The 22,061-nt window shown below is 35.7% G+C and overlaps 1 protein-coding gene across 5 annotated transcripts in view; it reads right to left on the bottom strand.

The window, feature by feature from the left end:
- The window catches only part of DNAH12 (dynein axonemal heavy chain 12), a 213,963-nt gene that overhangs the window by 39,553 nt on the left and 152,349 nt on the right, over positions 1 to 22,061 (bottom strand). For all 5 annotated transcript variants that reach the window (XM_070492412.1, XM_070492414.1, XM_070492413.1 and 2 more), the window contains 8 exons: positions 20,067 to 20,308; positions 18,884 to 19,031; positions 18,434 to 18,579; positions 11,531 to 11,745; positions 10,583 to 10,775; positions 9,484 to 9,676; positions 5,751 to 5,923; positions 1,254 to 1,394 (listed from right to left, as the gene is read on the bottom strand). In XM_070492412.1, the coding sequence (XP_070348513.1) occupies positions 1,254 to 1,394; positions 5,751 to 5,923; positions 9,484 to 9,676; positions 10,583 to 10,775; positions 11,531 to 11,745; positions 18,434 to 18,579; positions 18,884 to 19,031; positions 20,067 to 20,308 (1,451 nt within the window). The remainder of the gene's footprint in view (positions 1 to 1,253; positions 1,395 to 5,750; positions 5,924 to 9,483; positions 9,677 to 10,582; positions 10,776 to 11,530; positions 11,746 to 18,433; positions 18,580 to 18,883; positions 19,032 to 20,066; positions 20,309 to 22,061) is intronic.

The following is a 22,061-nucleotide window of genomic DNA, read 5'->3' as shown; positions in this document are numbered from 1 at the left end:
CTGTGGAGGCATCTCACATACAAAGTAGAGGAAGACTGACACAGATGGTAGCTCAGGGCTAATCTTCCTCAAGCAAAAGTAAAAAGAGGAAGATTGGTAATGTATGTTAGCTCAGGGTGAATCTTCCTTACCAGAAAAAAAAAAAGCAAATCCATAAAATTCCCAGAAGATAACAGGAGAAAATCTAGGTGGCCTTATGTATGGTGACAATTTTTTACATACAACACTAAGGCATGATCCATGAAAGAAAGAATTGATATAGAGGACTTCATTAAAATTTAAAACTTCTGCCCTGCAAAAGACACTGTCAAGAGGGAAGTCAAGCCACAGACTGGGAGAAAATATTTGCAAAAGACATATCTGATAAAGCACTGTCATACAACTCAACAATAAAAAATGAACAACCAAACCAATTAAAAAATGGAAAAAAGACCTAACAGACACCTCACCAAAGAAGACATAAGGATGGCAAATAAGCATATGAAAAGATTCCCAACATCATACGTCATTAGCAAATTGCAAATTAAAATGAGATAACACTGCATCTATTAGAATGGTCAAAATCCGGAACACTTTAAGACCAAATGCTGGCAAGGATGTGGAGCAAGAGGAACTTCCATTCATTGTTGGTAAAATGAAAAATGGTACAGCTACTTTGGAAGACAGTTTCTTACAAAACCAAACCTGATCTTAACACAGGATTCAGCCATCACACTCCTTGGTATTTAACCAAATGCCTTTAAAACTTATCTGTACACAAAACTTGCACACAAATATTTATGAGTTTTATTCACAATTTTCAAAACTTGGAAGCAACCAAGATGTCTTTCAGTAGCTGAATAGATAAATAAACTGTGATACATCCAGACAATGGAATATTCTTCAGTGCTAAACAGAAATGAACTACTAAGCCATGAAAAGACAGGAAGGACCTTAAATGCATATTATTAAATGAAAGAAGCCAATATGAAAAGGCCCTATTTCTTGACCTGGGTGGCAGTTACACAGGAATTTGCTTTGTAAGAATTTCTTGAACTGTACATGAATATTTTGTGAATTCTTCTGTATGATCTAAATTTTAAAAATCAAATAAACATCAAAACACCAATACTATTGTAGAGAAACATGCAAGTAAAATCATGAATTAAGCAGAACAAAAGCATGATATTCTTATGTGAAAAGTCATCCTTATAGATTAGATTTTCCAGGTAGGTTTTTAAGAGAAATAAATTTTTAAAAAGGAAGTAACTTACAGAAGAAGATTGGCACATAATAAAAAGGAAAACAAAAGCTTGTCCTTCTCAAATAGTGATCGGCATATATTACAATATAAGTTGTATGTGAAGTGATCATTTAAATATCGTAGGCGCTTTTCCAAAATTTTGGATTTGTTACTGAAAGGTTTAAAAAAAGGAAAATATATTGAGTCAAACAAAACTAAGAAAAAATAACTAACATTTGAGTCAACATATAAGTTCTTTTTATTTCATCAAAGTAGCCACTGTTAGACATATGAAACTACACACACACACATACACACACACTCACACACAAATGGGTGCAGGTAAGACTGGTGAAATCTGAATAAGCTCTCTGGATTGTACCAATGTGAATTTCCTGGTTGTGATATTGTACTATAGTTATGCAAGACATTACCCCTGGACAAACTGGGTGAAGGGTGCATGGGACCTCCCTGTACAGTTAGTTTTCTGTGTGTGCGATTTCTTGTGAATCTATATGTTAACAACCAGGGTATAATTCTATGAGAAAATGAAATATGGTTTACACCATCTCTATTTTTTTTAATTAAAGTTATGATAGTTAACAACCTTGTGAAATTACAGTTGTACATCATTATTAGTCATGTTGTAGGTACACCACTTCACCCCTAGTGCCCTCCCCCCACCCCCCTTTCCCCTGGTAACCACCGATCAGTTCTTTTGGTCCATATGTTAACTACCACCTATGAGTGGAGTCATACAGAGTTCGTCTTTCTCTGTCTGGCTTATTTCACTCAACATAATACCCTCAAGGTCTATCCATGTTGTTTTGAATGGGACGACTTTGTCCTTTTTTATGGCTGAGTAGTATTCCATTGTGTATATATATACACCATATCTTCTTTATCCAATCATCAGTTGCTGGGCACTTAGGTTGGTTCCGTGACTTGGCTATTGTGAACAATGCTGCGATGAACATAGGGGTGCATGGGACTTTTGGAATTGCTGATTTCAGGTTCTTGGGATAGACACCCAGTGGTGGGATGGCTGGGTCATAAGGTATTTCTATTCTTAACTTTTTGAGGAATCTCCACACTGTTTTCCATAGTGGCTGCACCAGTTTGCATTCCCACCAACAGTGTATGAGGATTCCCTTTTCTCCACAGCCTCTCCAACATTTGTCACTCTTGGTTTTGGATATTTTTGCCATTCCAACAGGTGTAAGGTGATATCTTAGTGTAGTTTTGATTTGCATTTCCCTGATGATTAGTGACGATGAGCATCTTTTCATGTGTCTATTGGCCATCTGTATATCTTCTTTGGAGAAATGTCTGTTCATGTCCCCTGCCCATTTTGTAATTGGGTTGTTTGATTTTTTATTGTTGAGTTGTGTGAGTTCTTTGTATATTATGGAGATTAACCCTTTGTTGGATAAATAACTTGTAAATATTTTTTCCCAATTAGTGGGCCATCTCTCTATTTTTAAAATTCTAAATTTCTTATTATACTCCAAAATGACTGAAAACAGTCAGTTAATTTAAAAACACCTATTGAGGGGCTGGCCCCGTGGCCGAGTGGTTGAGTTCGCGCGCTCCGCAGCAGGCGGCCCAGTGTTTCGTTGGTTCGAATCCTGGGCGCGGACATGGCACTGCTCATCAAACCACGCTGAGGCAGTGTCCCACATGCCACAACTAGAAGGACCCACAACGAAGAATATACAACTATGTATCAGGGGGCTTTGGGGAGAAAAAGGAAAAAATAAAATCTTTAAAAAAAATAAATAAAAAAATAAAAAAATAAAAAAAAATAAAAACACCTATTGAATCTCTATTAGTGTGAGGATCTATGCTGAGAAGGGAACTGTCAGAGACAAAGAGTTATGAAACATTTTTCTGCCCCAAAGAAGCATAAAATCTAGGTCAAGATCTATATATTTCAAAAATATATGAAAAGTCAGAAAACATATGGACAAAAATGATTACTTCTGGTGGAGTTTATAACCCATATTTATTTTCTTCTTTATACTCTTATATGTTTAAAAATTTTGCAATAAGCATATATTGCTTTCATTTTTTTAGTTCAGTTTTTTTTTCAGTAGTCCCTATGGGAATGTAAGATGATACACCCATTTTGGAAAAGTTTAGCAGTTACTCTAAAAAAAATAAACAAGCAACTACCACATGACTCAGCAATTGCACCCCTGGGCATTTATCTCGGTGAAATGAAAACATGTTCACACAAAAACCTGTACATCCATGTGTATAGCAGTTTTATTCCTAACAGCCAAAGAATTAGAAATAACCCAGATGTCCTTCAGCAGGTGAATGATTAAACAAACCATAGTACCTCAACATCATGAAATACTTCTCAGCAATAAAAAGGGGCAAACTATTGATATACCCAACAACCTGAAGGAATCCCCAGAGAATTATGCTGCATGAAAAAAGCCAATCCGCAAAAGTTACATACTGTATGATTCCATTTGTATAATATTCTTGAAATGACAAAATTACAAACATAGAGAATAGATTAGTGATTGCCAAGGGTTCAGAAGAGGGTGGGGATGGGAGGGAAGTGGATGTGGCTATGAACGGCAACAAGGGGATCCTTGTGGTGATGGAAGTGTTCTGGATCTTGACTGTACCAACATCAATATCCTGGCTGTGATATTGTACTATAGATTTTCAAAATGTCATCATTAGGGAAACTGGGTAAAGAGTACACAAGATTGCTGTTATTATTTCTTATAATTGCATGTAAATCTACATTTATCTCAAAATTAAAAGTTTACTTTGGAAAAGTAACACTTGGGTCCCTGGGAGTGGGATGGAAGGGTAGGGAGTAGTGATACTTCTCTAAGCGGACCTCTTTGTACAGGATTTACTTTTGGAGTCATATTAAGGGTTTATGTGCTCAAAAACATAATAAAATCAAAATCAACAAGGATGAGGGGACAACCCTAAAATGAAATACAAAAATAAACAAATGAACCTAACTGTACTTCACATGTTAACATCACGACACTGAAGGGGGTAAAAAACTAACCCAAGTAACTTTTGAATATGGTTTTTTGTGTCTAAAAACAAAATGACTGTAAGTTTCTGTGTGGACATATGCAATCAATTCTCTTCAGTATCTGCCCAAGAATTGCTGGATTTGCTGGAATTGCTGGATCATATGGCAAATCTATATTTAATCTTTTGAGGAACTTCCAAAATGTTTCCAAAGTGGCTGCACTATCTTACAATCCCACCAGCAGTGTATGAGGGTTTTGGTGACTCTACATCCTTGCTGACACTTATTACTGACATTTATGTCAATTCCTCAACTTGAATTTCCTCCATTGTATGGATTGCGTAAATTCAAATTCCAAATCCCAACTGGAAAAGCTCAGGGATTTGAGTCACTCAAGAAAGATTGCTCTACCAAGAGCCCATGTAGAAAATACATAGTAGTCTCAAATCATATTTTTATTCTACTTAGTAAGTACAATAGTTATGGGGTCTGCCCCGTGGCCGAGAGGTTAAGTTCTTGCACTCTGCTTTGGTGGCCCAGGGTTTCACTGGTTTGGATCCTGGGCACGGACCTAGCACTGCTCATTAAGCTGTGTTGAGGCAGCATCCCACATAGCAGAACTAGAAGGACTTACAACTATGTAATGGGGGGCTTTGGGGAGAAGAAAAAAAAAAAGTACAGCAGTTACTAAATACCGGACATTGTTATGAACACTTTACAAATATCTTAAGTTCTCAGGACGACTCTAAAAGGTAGGTAGTAGTATTATCCCTATTTTACAGATAAGAAAAATTGAGGCAATTACAGAAAGGTTAATTGCCTTTATTCATGCAGCTAGTAAGTGGCACAACTGAGATTTAAGGACTCCAAAATCTGTGTACATTCATTAATTGATTAAAGTGAAAATATCTGGCAAATTATTAGCCTCAGTGGGACTGAAGCTTTTTAGAGCCCTCAAGGCTGGAGAAAGATATATTGGAGTTGTCAGCAAAGATAAGTCATGTGCCTTATTGAAATATTTAAAAGAGACAGGGGAAAAGGACTAAAGCTAATCCCTGTATACCTAAATCTTTTGTTTTTGTTTTGTTTTGTTTTGAGGAAGATTAGCCCTGAGCTAACTGCTGCCAATCCTCCTCTCTTTTGCTGAGGAAGACTGGCCCTGAGCCCATCTTATTCCACTTTATATGTGGGATGCCTAACACAGCATGGCCTTCTGAGCGATGCCATGTCCGCACAGGGTTCCAAACTGGTGAACCCCGGGCCGGCGAAGCGGAACTTGCGCACTTAACTGCTGTGCTACTGGGCTGGCCCCTGTATGCCTAAATCTTAAGTAGGATTTAAAATAGGATGGAGGCTTGCTTTCTCCGTCCCTCTTTCTTTCTTTTACTTTTCCATAGTTTTAAATGTTCTATAATAATATGTATTACATAAATATTAAGAAAAAAGTTATTTTTTAATGGAAAGGATGGTGAAAATCCAATATAAGAAGGATGAGTGAAGCTAGAGAACGTTTACCTGTCATGAATAGAGTTGATATAAAGGTTCACGAACCAGGTGAGAGAGTACTGGTACATGGGATCGATGTTAGCCAGGTCTGCAATGCTAAAGAATAATACTGATGAATGTTTAGCAATGGGTCTATAGCCTTCTCGAGATTCTGCTATTTTGAGTTCTGTCTTTTCTGCAATCTAGAAGAAGAGAAAAATTAAGATTAAGAAATAGGAAATGTGTTTTAACTATGTATTTTTCATATAATGAAGTTTAGATTTTAAAAAACACCCCCCCCCAACTCAATGACAAAATTAGAGAAGCATAGTTTACAAGAAGGTGCTTTATTATGCTAAAAGCTAGAAAGAAAGAAAGGGAAATGAAGGAAGGAAAGAACTAGGGAATGAGGGAAGAGGAAGAAGAGAGGGTGGAAAGGAGGAATGAAAAAAGAAAGAAAAATAGCTTTGTAGATTAAAGGTGTGATTATCCACCAACCATCTCTTTCTTATTTGAGGAATACCAGAGCTGTCAATTTTTCTATTCTTTGCCTGAATCTGACATGTGTCTACTATAGTCACTCACTCTCTTTTATCTTAATAGCTCAGAGATAGAGAGGGAGAGGGAGAAGGAGAGAGAGCAAGTGTGCACGTGTTTATGTTTAAGGTGTCAACATGTGCACCAGAACCCAGCACAAAATCTGGCAAAGTAGGTATTCAGAAATATTTGTTGGCTGATGGTTTCATACATTAAGAATACCTTTTTCAACTACTTCTCATATGTGTAACTTGGTGTAGATATTCAACTCCCAAAGAAAAAATTTCTCCAAGATAACCACTCTTCAGCTGACAACTCAATCTGGACAGGTTGATGCTCTATAGGAAAAATGAGTACAGCACTTTTCCAGCCTACTCTTCCTTCTTTGGAAATGCTGTCCACAGACTCTGCTGCATGAGTGTGCCTATGCAGTCATGTTTGTATTGAATGATCCTGTTTGTAGCTGACTCACTCAGGTGGTAGGGATAGTTAGAACCAAGACAAACTAATCAATTCCCACACCCCCCCCCCCCCCGCCCCTGAGAATTAGAACTTTAAGAACCTCAGAAACAGAAGTCAGGTAGTACTGGGTATTAGTGCTAAAAGGTGATGGGACCAGAGTTGGTTTCTACAGAAAAGATAAATGTACAAAGGAAGATACAAAAGTTTTACAGAAGAAATTGTCTTCAGATGGAGCAGAGAGAAGCACAAATGAGGACCATACAACCTTAGAGAGAGGGGGATAGACAAAGAGCATAGAAACTTAATACTTTCCATTCATTCCTGAGGCCTGTATGTATATCCTATAATTGGGAAAATAAAATATCACCTTGTAGCTTTCAAGTTTGAGCCAATTTGAGTGGGTTTCTGTTCCTTGCAAACTTTCTCCAAAATTATACAGTATAACTATAACTAAGTTTTGAACTTTAATCTTTTTTTTTTTTTTTTTTTGGTGAGGAAGATTCACCCTGAGGTAACATCTGTTGGCAATTTTCCTCATTTTCTTTTTTTTTTGGCTTGAGGAAGATTAGCCCTGAGCTAACATCTGTGCCAATCTTCCTCTATTTTGTATGTGGTATGCCTCCACATCATGGCTGACAAGTGGAGTAGGTTCACTCCCAGGATCTGAACCCACAAACCCGGACCGCTAAAGTGGAGCGTGCAGACTTTAACCACTTAGCCACAGGGCCAGCCCCTTCACTTGTGACTATAAGTAAATAAAACAAAGTTATCAACAGTGGAAATTAATGACATTTTACATAAGAAAGCATAATCTTAACATTCCCATTTAAACCTTATGTTAAGTCAAGTTTGTTTTTTTTTTTTAGTTCAAATGCCTTTTACTATTAATGGCAATAGCAAGCAAAAATAATCAGCAAATATTGCTATTAATTTTAAACAGTAAATAATAATTTAACTCAGGTTCGATGGCTTGATCTGCAGTATATTTATAAATAGTGTTTGCTAAACTTGGCTCCTTAGTATGAAATGCTAAACTCAAGAAATATAAGTACATTTTTTGATTAATTACCATCAATAGCCTAAAATCAAAGTACAAGATATTTTCTAAGAAATAAACATTGTGATCATATGATGTTAAAAGAGGAGAATTCGTTATGTTTAAGAATTTCCTCGGCTGTGATATTATATATTTTATACTTTTCAAGAATCTTAAGAAAACTTTGGGGGGAGGGAAGGCTTTGAAACCTATAGAATAAATTCCTAAAATTTTGTTTGTGTTTGTTTAATCTTATGGGATAGCATAAAAGTAAAAAGCAGGTTTTAGACTATTTGGGGGAACTTGCCTCTGAAGATGGCTTTTTTCACATTGGGTAGGTGGAATAGAATCAGGGCCAGATACAGAGCATGTTTTGGATCAAAATGTATAATGAATTTAAATTATGTTCATAATGATCAATGGGACCCAGTCAGATAGACATTATGATTAAATTAAATTTCATTAAATTTGTAACTGTAAGAAAAAGTACTTGAACCAATAAATATTTATATCTCCTTTCTTCCTTGAGTCTTAATAGGAAATAAGCTGAGAAATGCTTCCTATCCTTTCCCCCTTTTGAAAAAACATTGTGGTAAGAGGACAATAGAAGCTGGTTCTGCTCTGATTGACAGCAGTTGTGAAGCGAGACATGGAATACCTCAGCCACGGTCCCCAGATAGGGGCTACCGTAGGATATTACTCTAAGACACTACTCCTTTGGCTCCCTCGAAATGCAAACAAACAAACAAACAAAAGTACGCTTGACCAGTAAGAGTCATTACCATCACAGTCATGAAAACCTAAAGTCATCCCTAGGGGAAGGGTGCCTAGACCTTTTGAAAGTTCTAGCTCAGAGCTTGAGTACATGGGGTGGGGAGCAGTGGAAGGTTGCTGAGCAATTAGTGCAATTTCTATTTTGGTTTCTCTTCATTTTTTAATTACCCCAGTATTAAGATGTGGTTAATTCATTGAGTGGGCCAAGGAGAATTGAAAGATCTGAAAATCAATACAGCTAGCCTACAGAAATCATTCTGTAGTATCATTTAATTGTGTGATCTTGGGCCTCAACTACTCTTTTTGGGCCCTAGTTTTCTTAACTATGAAATGTAAAAGATGACTGATAGCTAAGGCCTCTGCCACCTATAACATTGTAGGATGCTATTAAAAAAAAGATGTAATATAAAAATACCATTTGGCTGTATTAGATGAATAAATACATTATTGGCTGTGGAGCACTTGTCTTGCTTCCTCCACTTGGCACTCCCAACAATTATACCTCTCTCCCTGACAACGGACAACGTATGTGAGAAGAACATCCTTATTCCTTCCTAGAATCACTTACCATCCAATTAACCAGCAATTATCTCCACACACCTTAAGCTCCAACCAGGAATAGAGGTGAGCCAAATTCTTGAACTCAATTTTTAGGTAAAGAATCAACTAAAATTTGAATGAACCTGACTAACTTGCCTTACCTATGCAATAATAAAAAATATATGTTTAAAACTCATTCTAAATCTATTTCTTTTGTGTAGATATCATATAGATTAGACTTTGAATAATTCAATAGTAAGTGAGATTCTCTCGTGAGTTTAAAATTAGTTTCTATGTTTTGGTATTTTATGAATTCTTTTTCTTTTCCAGTAAGCCTAGCACATCACTTCCCTCAGGGACTGGGAGCAAATTGGAATCTTAAGAATCGAAATATTTCTAGGATTCTTTTTTCACCTGCTGTTTCTTTGTTATCTCATTGGACATGATTTTAGCAGAGTCTAAGACTTTAATTGCACTTTCATCTTCTAAAATGTTCCCTTCTGAAGATGATAACGTTTCCAAAATTTTTTTCTCTATATCTTTCAGTTGTTTCTTATTAGCTGCAGACTGAAGAATAAGAGCATTTCGTTCCTCTTCTAATTCTGGTCTAAAAAAGATAGAAACATTTAGTCTAAATTTGTAATATTTTATCTAAATTCATATCTAAATATTAGATACCAAAATTTTGTAGACATTTAAATAATGTTGTAGACATGTAACACAAACCAAGATGATTAATCTCTTTATCCTTAACCTGAGGAAAAAAATTACTTCCATACAAATAATAATTCAAGAAATTCAAGCCAAAAAAAAGTATTCATTGTATATATGTAAAATGTGGCAATATTATCCTAAGTGTTTCGTTATTTCATTAACATCCTATTTATAAGTGTTTTTTTAAACAGTGAATTTTTTTAGAAGATATAGGGGTTTTTGGGGGGGAGGGGGAGAGGAAGATTGGCCCTGAGCTAACATCTGTTGCCAGTCTTCCTCTTTTTTTTCTCCCCAAAGCCCAAGTTCATAGTTGTATATCCTATTTGTAAGTTATTCTAGTTCTTTTATGTGGGATGCCACCACAGCATGGCTTGATGAGCAGTTTGTAGGTCCACTCCCAGGATCCAAACCAGTGAACCCCAGACCACTGAAGTGGAACATGCAAACCTAACCACTACGCCACCACGTCAGCCCCTGTATATAACTTTTTAAACACATTTTTAATTTTATCCATAGCACACATTCCTAGTAGTGAAATTTTTTGGCTTAAAAATCAGATACAAGTCAAAAGTCATGGAATTTCGCCTGAATCCTACTACCCACACTAAGAACCCAAGATAACATGGTTGGCTTATAACTTGTTACAGAATGCCTATTTTAAAGGATTATATAATTATTTAATTTATAATAACAAAATATAAAATTTGACAAGGCTTTGAAATAATCACACAACAAAAGTATTAATGGCTTACAAATATTCCTCTTGAGAGCATCTGGAAGCATCTAAGAAAATACATACCTCTCCTTTGCCACAACAATACCTAGTAACTGATCTTCAAGTCCTTCTGGAGTTATCATGAAATTGAGCAAAGACAGCTTTGTAGCCAGCTCTGGCATATAATGTGGATTTCTCAGTTTTGTGGTGATATAAAACTTGAAATCAAAGGAATACTCAATAATGACCTCACCAAGTCTGATGCAATCAATGCCACCTATATTTTAGAAAACAAATGCATGAGAAGTAAACCAAGGATACATAGCCCCTCCCCCAATGTTAAGGCATTTCTTAGGTTACAAGCAAAGGGTCCTAAAGTAATTTAAAATAGAATACAAGTGTGACAAAAGTCACAGACACAGAGGCAAGTAAGCAATTATACAGTGGGACTCATTTATTCTGAAGTGCTATACAACATTTTCTCTGGTTACCACAGAAACTTCTAAATCAAGATTTCTTTTGATCTTACTTCCTCTATCAATTGTCAATCATGATTCCAAAATTATTTGTATATGACTAAAGCTCTTAAAAGTATTTGAGTTTGGCAGAGATAAAATTTTTATAAGCAGAAAGATATAAGGTGGGCAATGTTTGCCTGAAGTCAACTCTGGTCCACGTTACCCGTTACTATTCATAAAAATGGACTTTGTGTGATCCATAGTCACAAGGTAAAGGAACTTAAGGCTGGCTTCAACTTCATGTTCCCTAGCGAACAACAGTCTAGATAACAGTGGTTAAGGCACTGAAGGGAGGGCAAGGTATTTATTTTGGAACATCTGACCAAAGTTCAACCCTGATACTTGTTCCAAACTTCCTTTCATGCGTAACAATAACATAGAAGTTCTGAGTTATTAACATTATTATTAAATTTATGTTGTGGTTTTCTTGCCTCAAAGATATACCTCAAACATATGCCTCAAAGACAATCCAATCATCTTTCAGTTCTATCAACTAATAGTGTTTGACTTCTACCTTGTTTAAAAGTTTGTCTAAGTAGTAAAGGCTCCAAAGATGGATCCAGTTCTTCACCAACATTTTCTAATAGAAGTGGAGTTCCAAACTGAATACAGTTTTCCAGTGTTCTCATATAGTCTGAATCAGATAGCTTAATAACACTAAGCTGATTTTCTTTCTCAGAGTTTTTGATCCACTTATTGGCTTGACCCTGGGGGTCAATCATTAAAGGCCTAGAATATAATAAGAAAAAATCGGAGGGGAATAAACAGATTTGCAATTTCTTTAAAATTATGTACTTTAAATAATAAACATCACCATCAATCTGTACAGATAGAAAGTGTTTCACATACACTAGCAGGACTAACCTTCACAAAAGTCCTATAAGAAAAAAGTGAAAAGGAGTTTTATTCTCATTTATTTTTGAAATGAACAAATTTGGTCCCGAAGAGTACTTTGCCCAAGGTTCCAAGGTTCCAAAACTAGTTCAATGACATAAGTAGGATCATGTGATCCTGTACGCTCTGCTCTTTCCAATATAACATATTGTCTTCATGGTAATTTTAATACATGATATCTGTTAACATAATATGAAAAATACTCCTATTTATTTGATAAAAACTTAAAATAAGAGATCCACTAGCCTATAATGGATTTCTTCAGATTATGAGTGGAACTATAAACTAAGTTTCCAAATTTAGTGTGGTATATATTTGAGGTCTATTTAGGAATTTTTTCTATGTAAGTATGGTAAAAAACTTTGTGTTCAAGAGCTTATGACTCATGGTTTAAGATATGCAAAATATTATGTGCTTTCCCTTCCTCTTCCTCAGTGATGATGCTGACTGTCCTAGGTTCCTTTTGTATTCAGTACAGTGCATTAAACTACCTTTAAAAAATATTAGCACAGAAAGGGGAGTTTTCATCCCATGTCACTTTGGCTTTCTCAGACATTCTCTTTCTGTTTCATCAGCTTCTAAAGATAAAATCCCTTTTCCCCTTACCTACAGAGAAGCTCTTTAATCAACTACTCCCAGACAACTCTATTCTTATTTTCTTTCCTTTCCAAAAGACGAAACAATCCAAGACTAGCTGACTGGTTGTTTTCTTTCTCAACTCAAATTGTGCTGAAATCCTACTGAAAGCACAAAAATGTCCAGACACTAGTTAAAATTTACTTGTGCTATCACAGCAAACAGAAGAAAAGTGTTTTGAAAATGAGAAAGTTATTTTGCATACAACTACTTAAAAGTTGCCTAGTAATCAGACTAGATGCTTTTAATACCTTTCAAGGCACTGCTTAAGGGACTTTTTTTCTTCATTATATATCCTTATTATTGGAAAAATGCAATATTTGTTCATTCTCTTGCAAAAAGTAACAAATTATATAAATTAACATTTTAATGCTAATCAGTCTTCTTGGTAATACCTAAATCAATGGTCTTGGTAATGCAATAATTAGAGATTTTTGCTTATTCCAAAAGAAATCCAAGTCCTACCTAATGTAGCCTTATGAAAGTATTACAAATACAATTGGAAAACTGAGTCGTACATCAGAGAGATAAGGCCATGCCACAGTATTTGTATTCCAAGTTTACCTGACTGTTGGTATGAAATGATCACTAGTCTACATTTGAGATCCTTGGGCAGTCTGAACAAGAAAGCATTACTCGTCTATGCTTCTCACAGAGGTAGTAATTTTGGGGAAAACAAAGATCTGCTGTTAAGTAGCCAAAGTGATATGTTAATAAATAATAATAAAGCAGCACAGTAAGTATTTTCATCATGGTTAAAAGGTAAGCAAAGTCAGAATTTAAGATTTAGACACTAAAATGACGTATTTGAAGATGATAATTATAAAAAACTAACATTTATTGAGTATTTATCATGTATTGGCACTTTCTCAGGAAAATGTCTTGAGCTAAAAATATTATACCTTTATCAACCTTTACCAAGCAGAGGTCTTTTACTCTAGGAAAGGGGTGGGAAACTTCTGTTCAAGACCAATCACAGATAGAAGGCAGAATTTAGCTGTCATAGGAAGGAGGGGCAGAAGGAATGATAAAGTCCTACCCTGAAGGCCCACGTGCACAGGGCCTTCCTAAGACAGAGTAAGAATCAGAATAACAGAATTCCCACTCTGCCCCCAAAACAACCTAACACAGAGTGCCGAGCAACAGCAACCTTCCTCCAGGGGAAGAGCAAAAATGTAGAGAAAGAACACCTCTGTGTCATGGGCATTCAGGAATGCTTGAAAGCTGAAAGTAAAACTCTAACACTGAGAAAAACACTCCAGAACCTTAGCCTTCATTCTAAGTATAGACCCAAAGCTAGATTAATTTGAAGCCCCTGAACTTTTTTTTGAAGGTCTCCTAATCTTTACCATAACAACAACAAAACCCAAACCCAGTTCAACTCATGATTAGCATGCAAACCTAACCACTACGCCACTGGGTCAGCCCCTAATATAACTTTTGAAACACATTTTTTATTTTATCCATAGCATACATTCCTAGGAGTGAAATTTTTTGGCTTAAAAATCAGATACAAGTCAAAAGTCATGGAATTTCGCCTGAATCCTACTACCCACACTAAGAACCCAAGATAACATGGTTGGCTTATAACTTGTTACAGAACGGCTATTTTAAAGGATTATATAATTATTTAATTTATAATAACAAAATATAAAATTTGACAAGGCTTTGAAATAATCACACAACAACTAATGAAGCAGCTGTGCAGAGAATAACACAGGAGATAGGTCCTACAGCCTGAGAGAGAGAGACACCAATTTTCACCTTCCAGAGGTCTAGTGGCCCAGTTTTTCTCTCAGGTATACTTAAGATAGTCAAAGTGAGTAACCAAGAGTGAACATTAGCTATATTACTGGGTTTTGCTGTCAGGAGGTACAGAGAGGAGACTAAGCCTCTGTGGCCACTTACATTGGTGTCAAGAAGGACGATAGCCATACATGACCACAGTGGGCCCAACTGGCCAGAAGTGAAGTTTGGGCTACAAGGATGGAGACTCATCCTGCAAAACTCACCCAGTCCATGGCCTATTGATCAGCTGGTCCAAAAATAACAGGTAGAAAGGGTAACTCAATTGGAATACTACTTTATTAGAAGAGTCAGATTTCTGCCAGAAAATGACAGATTGTTTTCCTCAATTCACATACAATTCTGAAACCTCTAGTTTCCTTGAATTTCAAGTAAGACTTATAGATATCCCAACAGCATTTTCTGAACAGTAATTTGAAAAATCTGAATGGCCACCAAATGCATGGAAAAGAATTCGAAAGCAGAGTTAAAGAAGACTCAGGGTCTAATATTCTGTTAAATAGAATTTTCCCTGCTCTACCAGAGAACATTTTTTCAATAGCTAAATATACTTTCTTGGATTATTAAAAATTTTACTAATTGCCTAGAAGTTTCAACCTAGGGATGTTCACTCTCAAGTAAAATTTTGAGTAGATAAAATATGATTACACACATCCTTATTTTATTAAAACAATACTATCACTATAAAGGAGATATAGATGTCTTGAAGTATCTAGTAAGGTTTTCAAAGAATATAAACAAACAATAACTCAAACTTTCAGAATGCAAGATTTCCTTATATAGTTAATGTATCTCTTATTCCAAAAGAAGACTGATATTTCCATTAAAATTTTAAAGCCAGTGAATGTGACATCCTATTCCACATTTAACTTAACATAGTAAATAAGAAAAAGGATTGGGGAGTTAAACTGCCTGGGTTCAAATTCTGACTCCACTACTTATTAGCTCAGTTATCTTACTAAATTTCAAATTACTAAATCACTCTGGGCCTCAATTTCCTCATCTGTAAAACGGAATAATAATATCTAACTCATAGGCGTTTGTGAGGATATAGGGCACTTACAACAGTATCTCCTGAGTGTAACAGCTCAATAGTATCTGTCATAGTATGTTGGAGTTCAGTCCCATGAAAAGACTTTTAAAATTAGATGACAACATGGCTAAACAGCCATTTATAGGAAACTATTTCTCAGATGAGAGTACTTTCTGAAGTTTTTCAAAGTGATATAAATAAAAGGATAATAATTAAAACCACTTGGAAAGTTCATATAGTTATCACACTATCAGTGATAGCAATTGGAAAAGATATCTGTGAAATGGCACAAATTATCAAGTTGTAGTATCTTGGAAATGGGTTTAAATACTTAATTACACCGAAAACTATAAAACATTGTTGAAACAAACAGAAGAAGACACAAAGAAATGGAAATAGATTCCGTGCTCTTGGATTGGAAGAATTAACGTAGTTAAAATGTCCATACTTCTTAAAGCAATCTACAGATTCAATGCAATCTCTATGAAAGTTCCAAAAACATTTTTCACAGAAACAGAACAAATAATCCTAAAATTTATATGAAACAAAAAAAGACCCCAAATAGTCAAGGGAATCCTGAGAAAAAAGAACAAACCTGGAGGTATCACACTCCCTGATTTCAAAATATACTACAAAGCTATAGTAATCAAAACACATGGTACTGGCACAAAACCAGACACACAGATCAATGCAACAGAATTGAGAGCCCAGAAATAAGACCACACATCTATGGACAGCTAATTTTTGACAAGGGAACCAAGAACATACAATGGAGAAAGGAAAGTCTCTTCAGTAAACAGTGAGAGGAAAACTGGACAGTTACATGCAAAAGAATGAAAGTAGAACACTGTCTTTCACCAACACAAAAATTAACTCAAAATGGATTAAAGACTTGAACGTAAGACCTGAAACCATGAAATTTCTAGAAGAAAACCCAGGCGGTATGCTCTTTGACATCAGTCTTAGCAGCATATTTTCAAGTACCATGTCTGACCTGGCAGGGGAAACAATAGAAAAAAATAAACAAAAGGGACTACACCAAACCAAAAAGCTTCTACACAGCAAAGGAAACCATCAACAAAATGAAAAGGCAACCTAACAACTGGGGGAAGATATTTGCAAATGATATATCCAATAAGGGGTTAATGGATCCAAAATATATAAAGAACTCATACATCTCAATAACAAAAAAACTAATAACTCAATTAAAAAATTGGCAAAAGATCTGAACAGACATTTCTCCAAAGAAAATATACAGATGACCATCAGGCACATGAAAAGATGTTCAGCATCACTAATTATCAGGGAAATGCAAATCAAAACTACGAGATATCACCTAACACCCCTCAGAATGGCTATAATTAATAAGACAGGAAATAATAAGTGTTGGAGAGGATGTGGAGAAAAACGACCTCTCATACACTGCTAATGGGAGTACAAACTGGTGCAGCCGCTATGGAAAACAGTATGGAGATTCCTCAAAAAATTAAGAATAGAGCTACCAAATGATCCAGCTATTCCACCACTGGGTATTTATCCACAGAACATGAAAACTCGAATGCATAAAGATATATGCACCCCTATGTTCACTGCAGCATTATTCACAATAGCCATGACTTGGAAGCAACCTAGGTGCCCATCAAGGGATGAATGGATAAAGAAGATGTAGTATATATAAACGATGGAATACCACTCAGCCATAAGAAAGGATGAAATCTGGCCATTTGTGACAACATGGATGGAGCTTGAGGGTATTATGCTAAGCGAAATAATTAAGAGGGAGAAAGTCAAATACCCTATGATCTTGTTCATAAATAGAAGATAAAAACAACAACAAACATACACATAGAAACAGAGATTAGACTGAGATTAGACTGGTGGTTCCCAGAGGGGATGTGGGGAGGCAGGAGGGTGAAAGGGGTGATTAGGCATATGTGTATGGTGATGAATTGCAATCAGTCTTTGGGTGGTGAACTTGATGTAATCTACACAGAAATCAAAATATAATGATGTACACCTGAATTTTTTTTCAAAGATTGGCCCTGAGCTAACATCTGTTGCTGGTCTTTTTTTTTCCTTCTTCTCCCCAAAGTCCCCCAGTACATAGTTCTATATTCTAGTTGTAGGTCCTTCTAGTTCTGCTATGTGGGACACCACCTCAGCATGGCTTGATGAGTAGTGTTGGATCCACACCCAGGATCTGAACCAGTGAAACCCTGGGCCGTGGAAGCGGAGAATGTGAATTTAACCATTTGGCCATAGTGCCAGCCCCTGAAATTTATATAACTTTATAAACCAATAAAACAATAAAAAATAAAAAAAGAAATACCTAGTTAAAATAAATACATTGAATAGCCAAAAACTAGAATAAGCCTACATGTCCATCAATAGGAAAATGCATAAACAGTGATATGTTCATACAATAGAAAACTACTCAGCAACAAAAAATAGGAACATTATGCTGTGTGGAAGAAAGCTTACACAAAGGAGCACATACAGTATGATTCCATCTATATGAAGTTCTAGAATAGGCAAAACTAACCTGTGGTGGAAAATAATCAGAATAATAATTTCCTATGGTGGGGGGAGGGCAGGGATTTACTGGGAAGAAACATAAAAGTACTTCCTGGGTGTTAGTCATGTTCTGCACCTTGATAGAAGTTTGGGTTGCACAAGTGTATACTTTTGTTGGAACTCATCGAATGATAAACTTAAGTTCTGTGAATTTCATTGTATGTGAATTTTACCTCAAAAGAAACAAACAATTATTGAACTTTAGTTAATGATATGCATGCTGAAGTATTTGGGAGGAAGTATAACCATATTTGCAACTCATGTTGAAATACGTAAAAAGGGATGAGTTGATGGATGGATAGAGGGATGGATAAATAAATATGTGATAAAGCAGGAAAAATAATAAAATGTTAATTGCAGGATCTAGGAGGTGGTAGCTATATGGGTGCTTACTCTAAAATCTTTTCAACTTTTTTCCATGTCTGAAAATTTTCAAATAAAACAATTGAAAAATAAATACTTTATGTTCCTTACCAACGCCTGGAGTTATTAACAATCACTCCGTTATCTATGGAGAATGTATCTGTTGGTAATCCAGCAATATTCCAAGCTCTAATTTTTACTGGATCACCCAGGGTCTTACTCAGTGAGAACTCCTCTGAACACGGGATTTTTTTCTCCTGCAAGAAATAAACATTTATTTGATATTTTCTTTCATTTTGTTGATTGAAATATTTTTTAAATTAAAATATTGATTTAATTGTCATTAGATATTATTTAATAGCTCTAAGGAACAGAAAAAAACTGAATTAAAAGTTTGACTACAGAAGTATTTTACTGATCAAACAAGAAGCAAAAAAAGAAAGACCCCATATTTTCAGTTATTTCTTCCCTTTCTGTCCTTATTAGCATCTTCTCCTCAAAATACCCTAACACATACTTTGAACATTCTAAAAAGAAACTTATGAAATGTAAAACCATCACCTTGCACAACATGCTCCAATTTTCTGTACATGTTTGTCGAAAGCCAGAAGTGAAAGCACCAAGGTAGGCTATTACTCCTGCTGATACTAAGACATCACCAGTCAAATTTTCATACACTATCTGAAGGTCATCAGCAGCTTGAGACCATCTGTAATATCAAACAAAGGCAACAGACTCACAAAAGAGAATGATGGAAGACAGTAATTGAAAGGGCAAGGGGCTTCTAGTCCAGATTCTATAACAAAAAGCCATGAAATGTTGAGGACTTCCTTATCTACCAAATGAGGAGGTTGGGTCCCTTCTAGCTCTAACATGCTACAATACCTATCTATGTTATATGACTGGCAATCCACCTTTCCTTATTAGAATATTAGGCATATTTTGCAGGACTGGCCCTTCAGAATAAGCAAAAACAAAAACAATAAAACACAAACATTTTATCTAATAATTTTCTCCAGGATTATTTGGTCCAGTGGCCATGTTATTTGTTTCAGTATTTATTGTTAGCCTGTAAAACATAGGAACATTTGCAACTCATTACCAGCAAATACATTTAAGTTGTATAGAAGCTGCCATAATGTTGCTAAGGTTGATATTTTTTATATTCAATGAAACCTTTACAATAAAAAAGTGCATTCCAATACCATCTAGTCTGCACTACAAAGTATTGTCAAGAAAGGCGTATTACTTTTTCATGTTATATATTCAACAAATACAATTAATAAATGAGATAGCTGGCTGGTCAGCTAGATATATCTATAATTAATACATAGAATAAAGCTAACCGGCTGTGTTAGATCAAGCCAGTTATAGCTTCTTAGAAATAAATTTTAACAAAGTGAACCATATATCCACTACTCTCCCCCAAACATTTTTTATGAAAAATTTTGAACATACATAAAGTTGGAAACAATTGTACAATGATCACCCACATACTCACCATTTAGATTAAAAATTATCACTTGGCTTATTGCTTCTCCCTTTTTTAAAAAACATTTGAAAGCAAGTTGCAAACACCATTCTTGACATCGATATTCTGTTCAGAGAAACCTGGCCAGGCGCCTTGTAGAATGTCCCACATTCTCAACCAGCCATTTTAAAATCAGTAATCGCAATACTCAAGGAAAGTCACATATTCAAGCCTGACATTCTTACATATTGTCAAAATGAGTAGAAATCTGACCTCGATTTTTCTCCACCTAGTCCTCCAATTAGTTTTGAGGCTCTTTCCAGTTTCTTAGCACAGAGTTCCACCTGGTCTTCTAAACGAGCCTTTTCCTCAGTTTTCTCCCTAAACGTTCTTTGTAAATTTTCCAGATGATGTTCTACTTCTGCCAGTTCTTCTCTTTTCTGATTCAAAAGCTCCATTGTCTCAGCTAAAGACTTCTGAGCTTCTGCTAAGCGTGCTTTCTTAGGAGCCACTACCTATTTGGGAACAATATATACAGCCATGATGTATACTATGTAAAACTGACATCTATATAATCCTTTACAGATATTATGAATTTAAAATGTTTATTCAATATTATAAATAAATTTATTACCTATAATGATAAATTATACAAAATAAACATTTTGCCTTAAATCTTACATCATATTTTTATGCACAAATAAAGTAAAATATATTTATATATCTTATAATACATATAAACCATTCTGGACTAGCAAACTGTCATCTATAAAACAGATAAATTATTCAGGACTAACAAAACGGCACAATATGCAGCAAAATGTCTCCAAATAATGAGAAGTTGCCATTCAACTGTTGCCAAAAACACAGAAAAACATGTTACAAGAATTATAAATGTGCTTTTTTTTTCATCTCCAAATCTGTGATCTTCCCAGTCGGCAGGTGCATACACTTGCCTTGGGGGGATTAAGACTTGTGATAGCAGAAATACAAAGAGAAAGAAAGTTCTGACATTTGATTTTACTACCAAAATCGAATTTTCCTTAACAAATCTTGAAAAGCCCCATTTTGTTGACAGATGAGGGCTTTTCTGAAGTTCTTATTTTATTATGCTCATTAATATATCAAGAATGGGGTTTGGCTAACTCTACCATTGTATGTACTAAAAGCCACTTTTGGAAAGAATTTAGAAGATGACCAAAGAGAGCATGTGCCAGTCTGAAAGAAGGGAGACCTAAGTCTTCTGGTACATTGCCATGAATGACGCTGAAGGCAAAGGGGGAAGAGGAAGGCAAGGTATAAGATACCAAATATCCTGCCTTCTCTTCTCTGGGCTGAAATCCTGAAGGGAGAATATGTTAAATAGAAAGTAGGAAGCTCCACTTTCTACTTTTGACTTCAGAGGAGACATTGAAAGATACCTCCCTTCAACCCTTCCATAACAACATGGGGCAGCTGTATCAGAATTAAAATGGCAGTGTGGAGGTGGAGAGTGGGAAGTCAGGAAAGAGCCTGATGCTGGGTTCTCTGTAGAAAAGAGAGAAGATCCCACATGCCTTATGAGACTTGTGGAAATTAGATGAGTTGAGAGGTCACAGATCTGCTAACAGACTATTATGGGAAGGGACAAGATGTTCGATGGAAGGACACACCAGATAAAATTACTTTTACTTCTTTAATGAGTATATACAGGTCTACTGCCCTGAAACAACGAAGTTCCTCCCTCTCTACAAACACATGTACTTTACTAGGAATATCATCCAATTGTTACAGCCTGATCATTCATTCTATACTCTGAGGTTGTTCTAAACACATGCTACCATGTTTTTTCATATGACTTTTTATTTATATTTCTTTCTTCCCTGGGTAAAATTCTGTAAGCTACAGGAGGCAAGGCCCGTGTTTCCCTGGTCCTTTGCAAGCCAAATTTACAAAATGCTCTTAGCCATTCTCTGCTCTCCAAGGAATTTGGCCTCAGTGGGTACTCCATAAAAGGTTCCCCATCAATGCGTGCCATTGCTTCAGGGGATCTTTCTCTTAAGGGGATCTTTCTCTTTCAGGGGATCACACTCTGCCTCTTAACTCTACTAGATCTTCTTAATTCTGACTCTCTGAATCAATTTTTTATTCTACCACTTTAACCTGGATTTTTAAATTTTTCTTTGCTTTTTCCCTTCCCTGATCAAACTCTAATTCTCTTTTGCCCCAGATTCCTATAGCTATAGATCAGTCTGGCGAATTCCAATGATCATGCCTGCTCTCCAAGCA

The sequence above is a fragment of the Equus asinus genome, chromosome 21, assembly GCF_041296235.1.
Source record: "Equus asinus isolate D_3611 breed Donkey chromosome 21, EquAss-T2T_v2, whole genome shotgun sequence".
NCBI lineage: Eukaryota > Metazoa > Chordata > Mammalia > Perissodactyla > Equidae > Equus > Equus asinus.
Note: the sequence above shows the minus strand (reverse complement) of the source record. Positions and strands in the feature narration are given on the sequence as shown.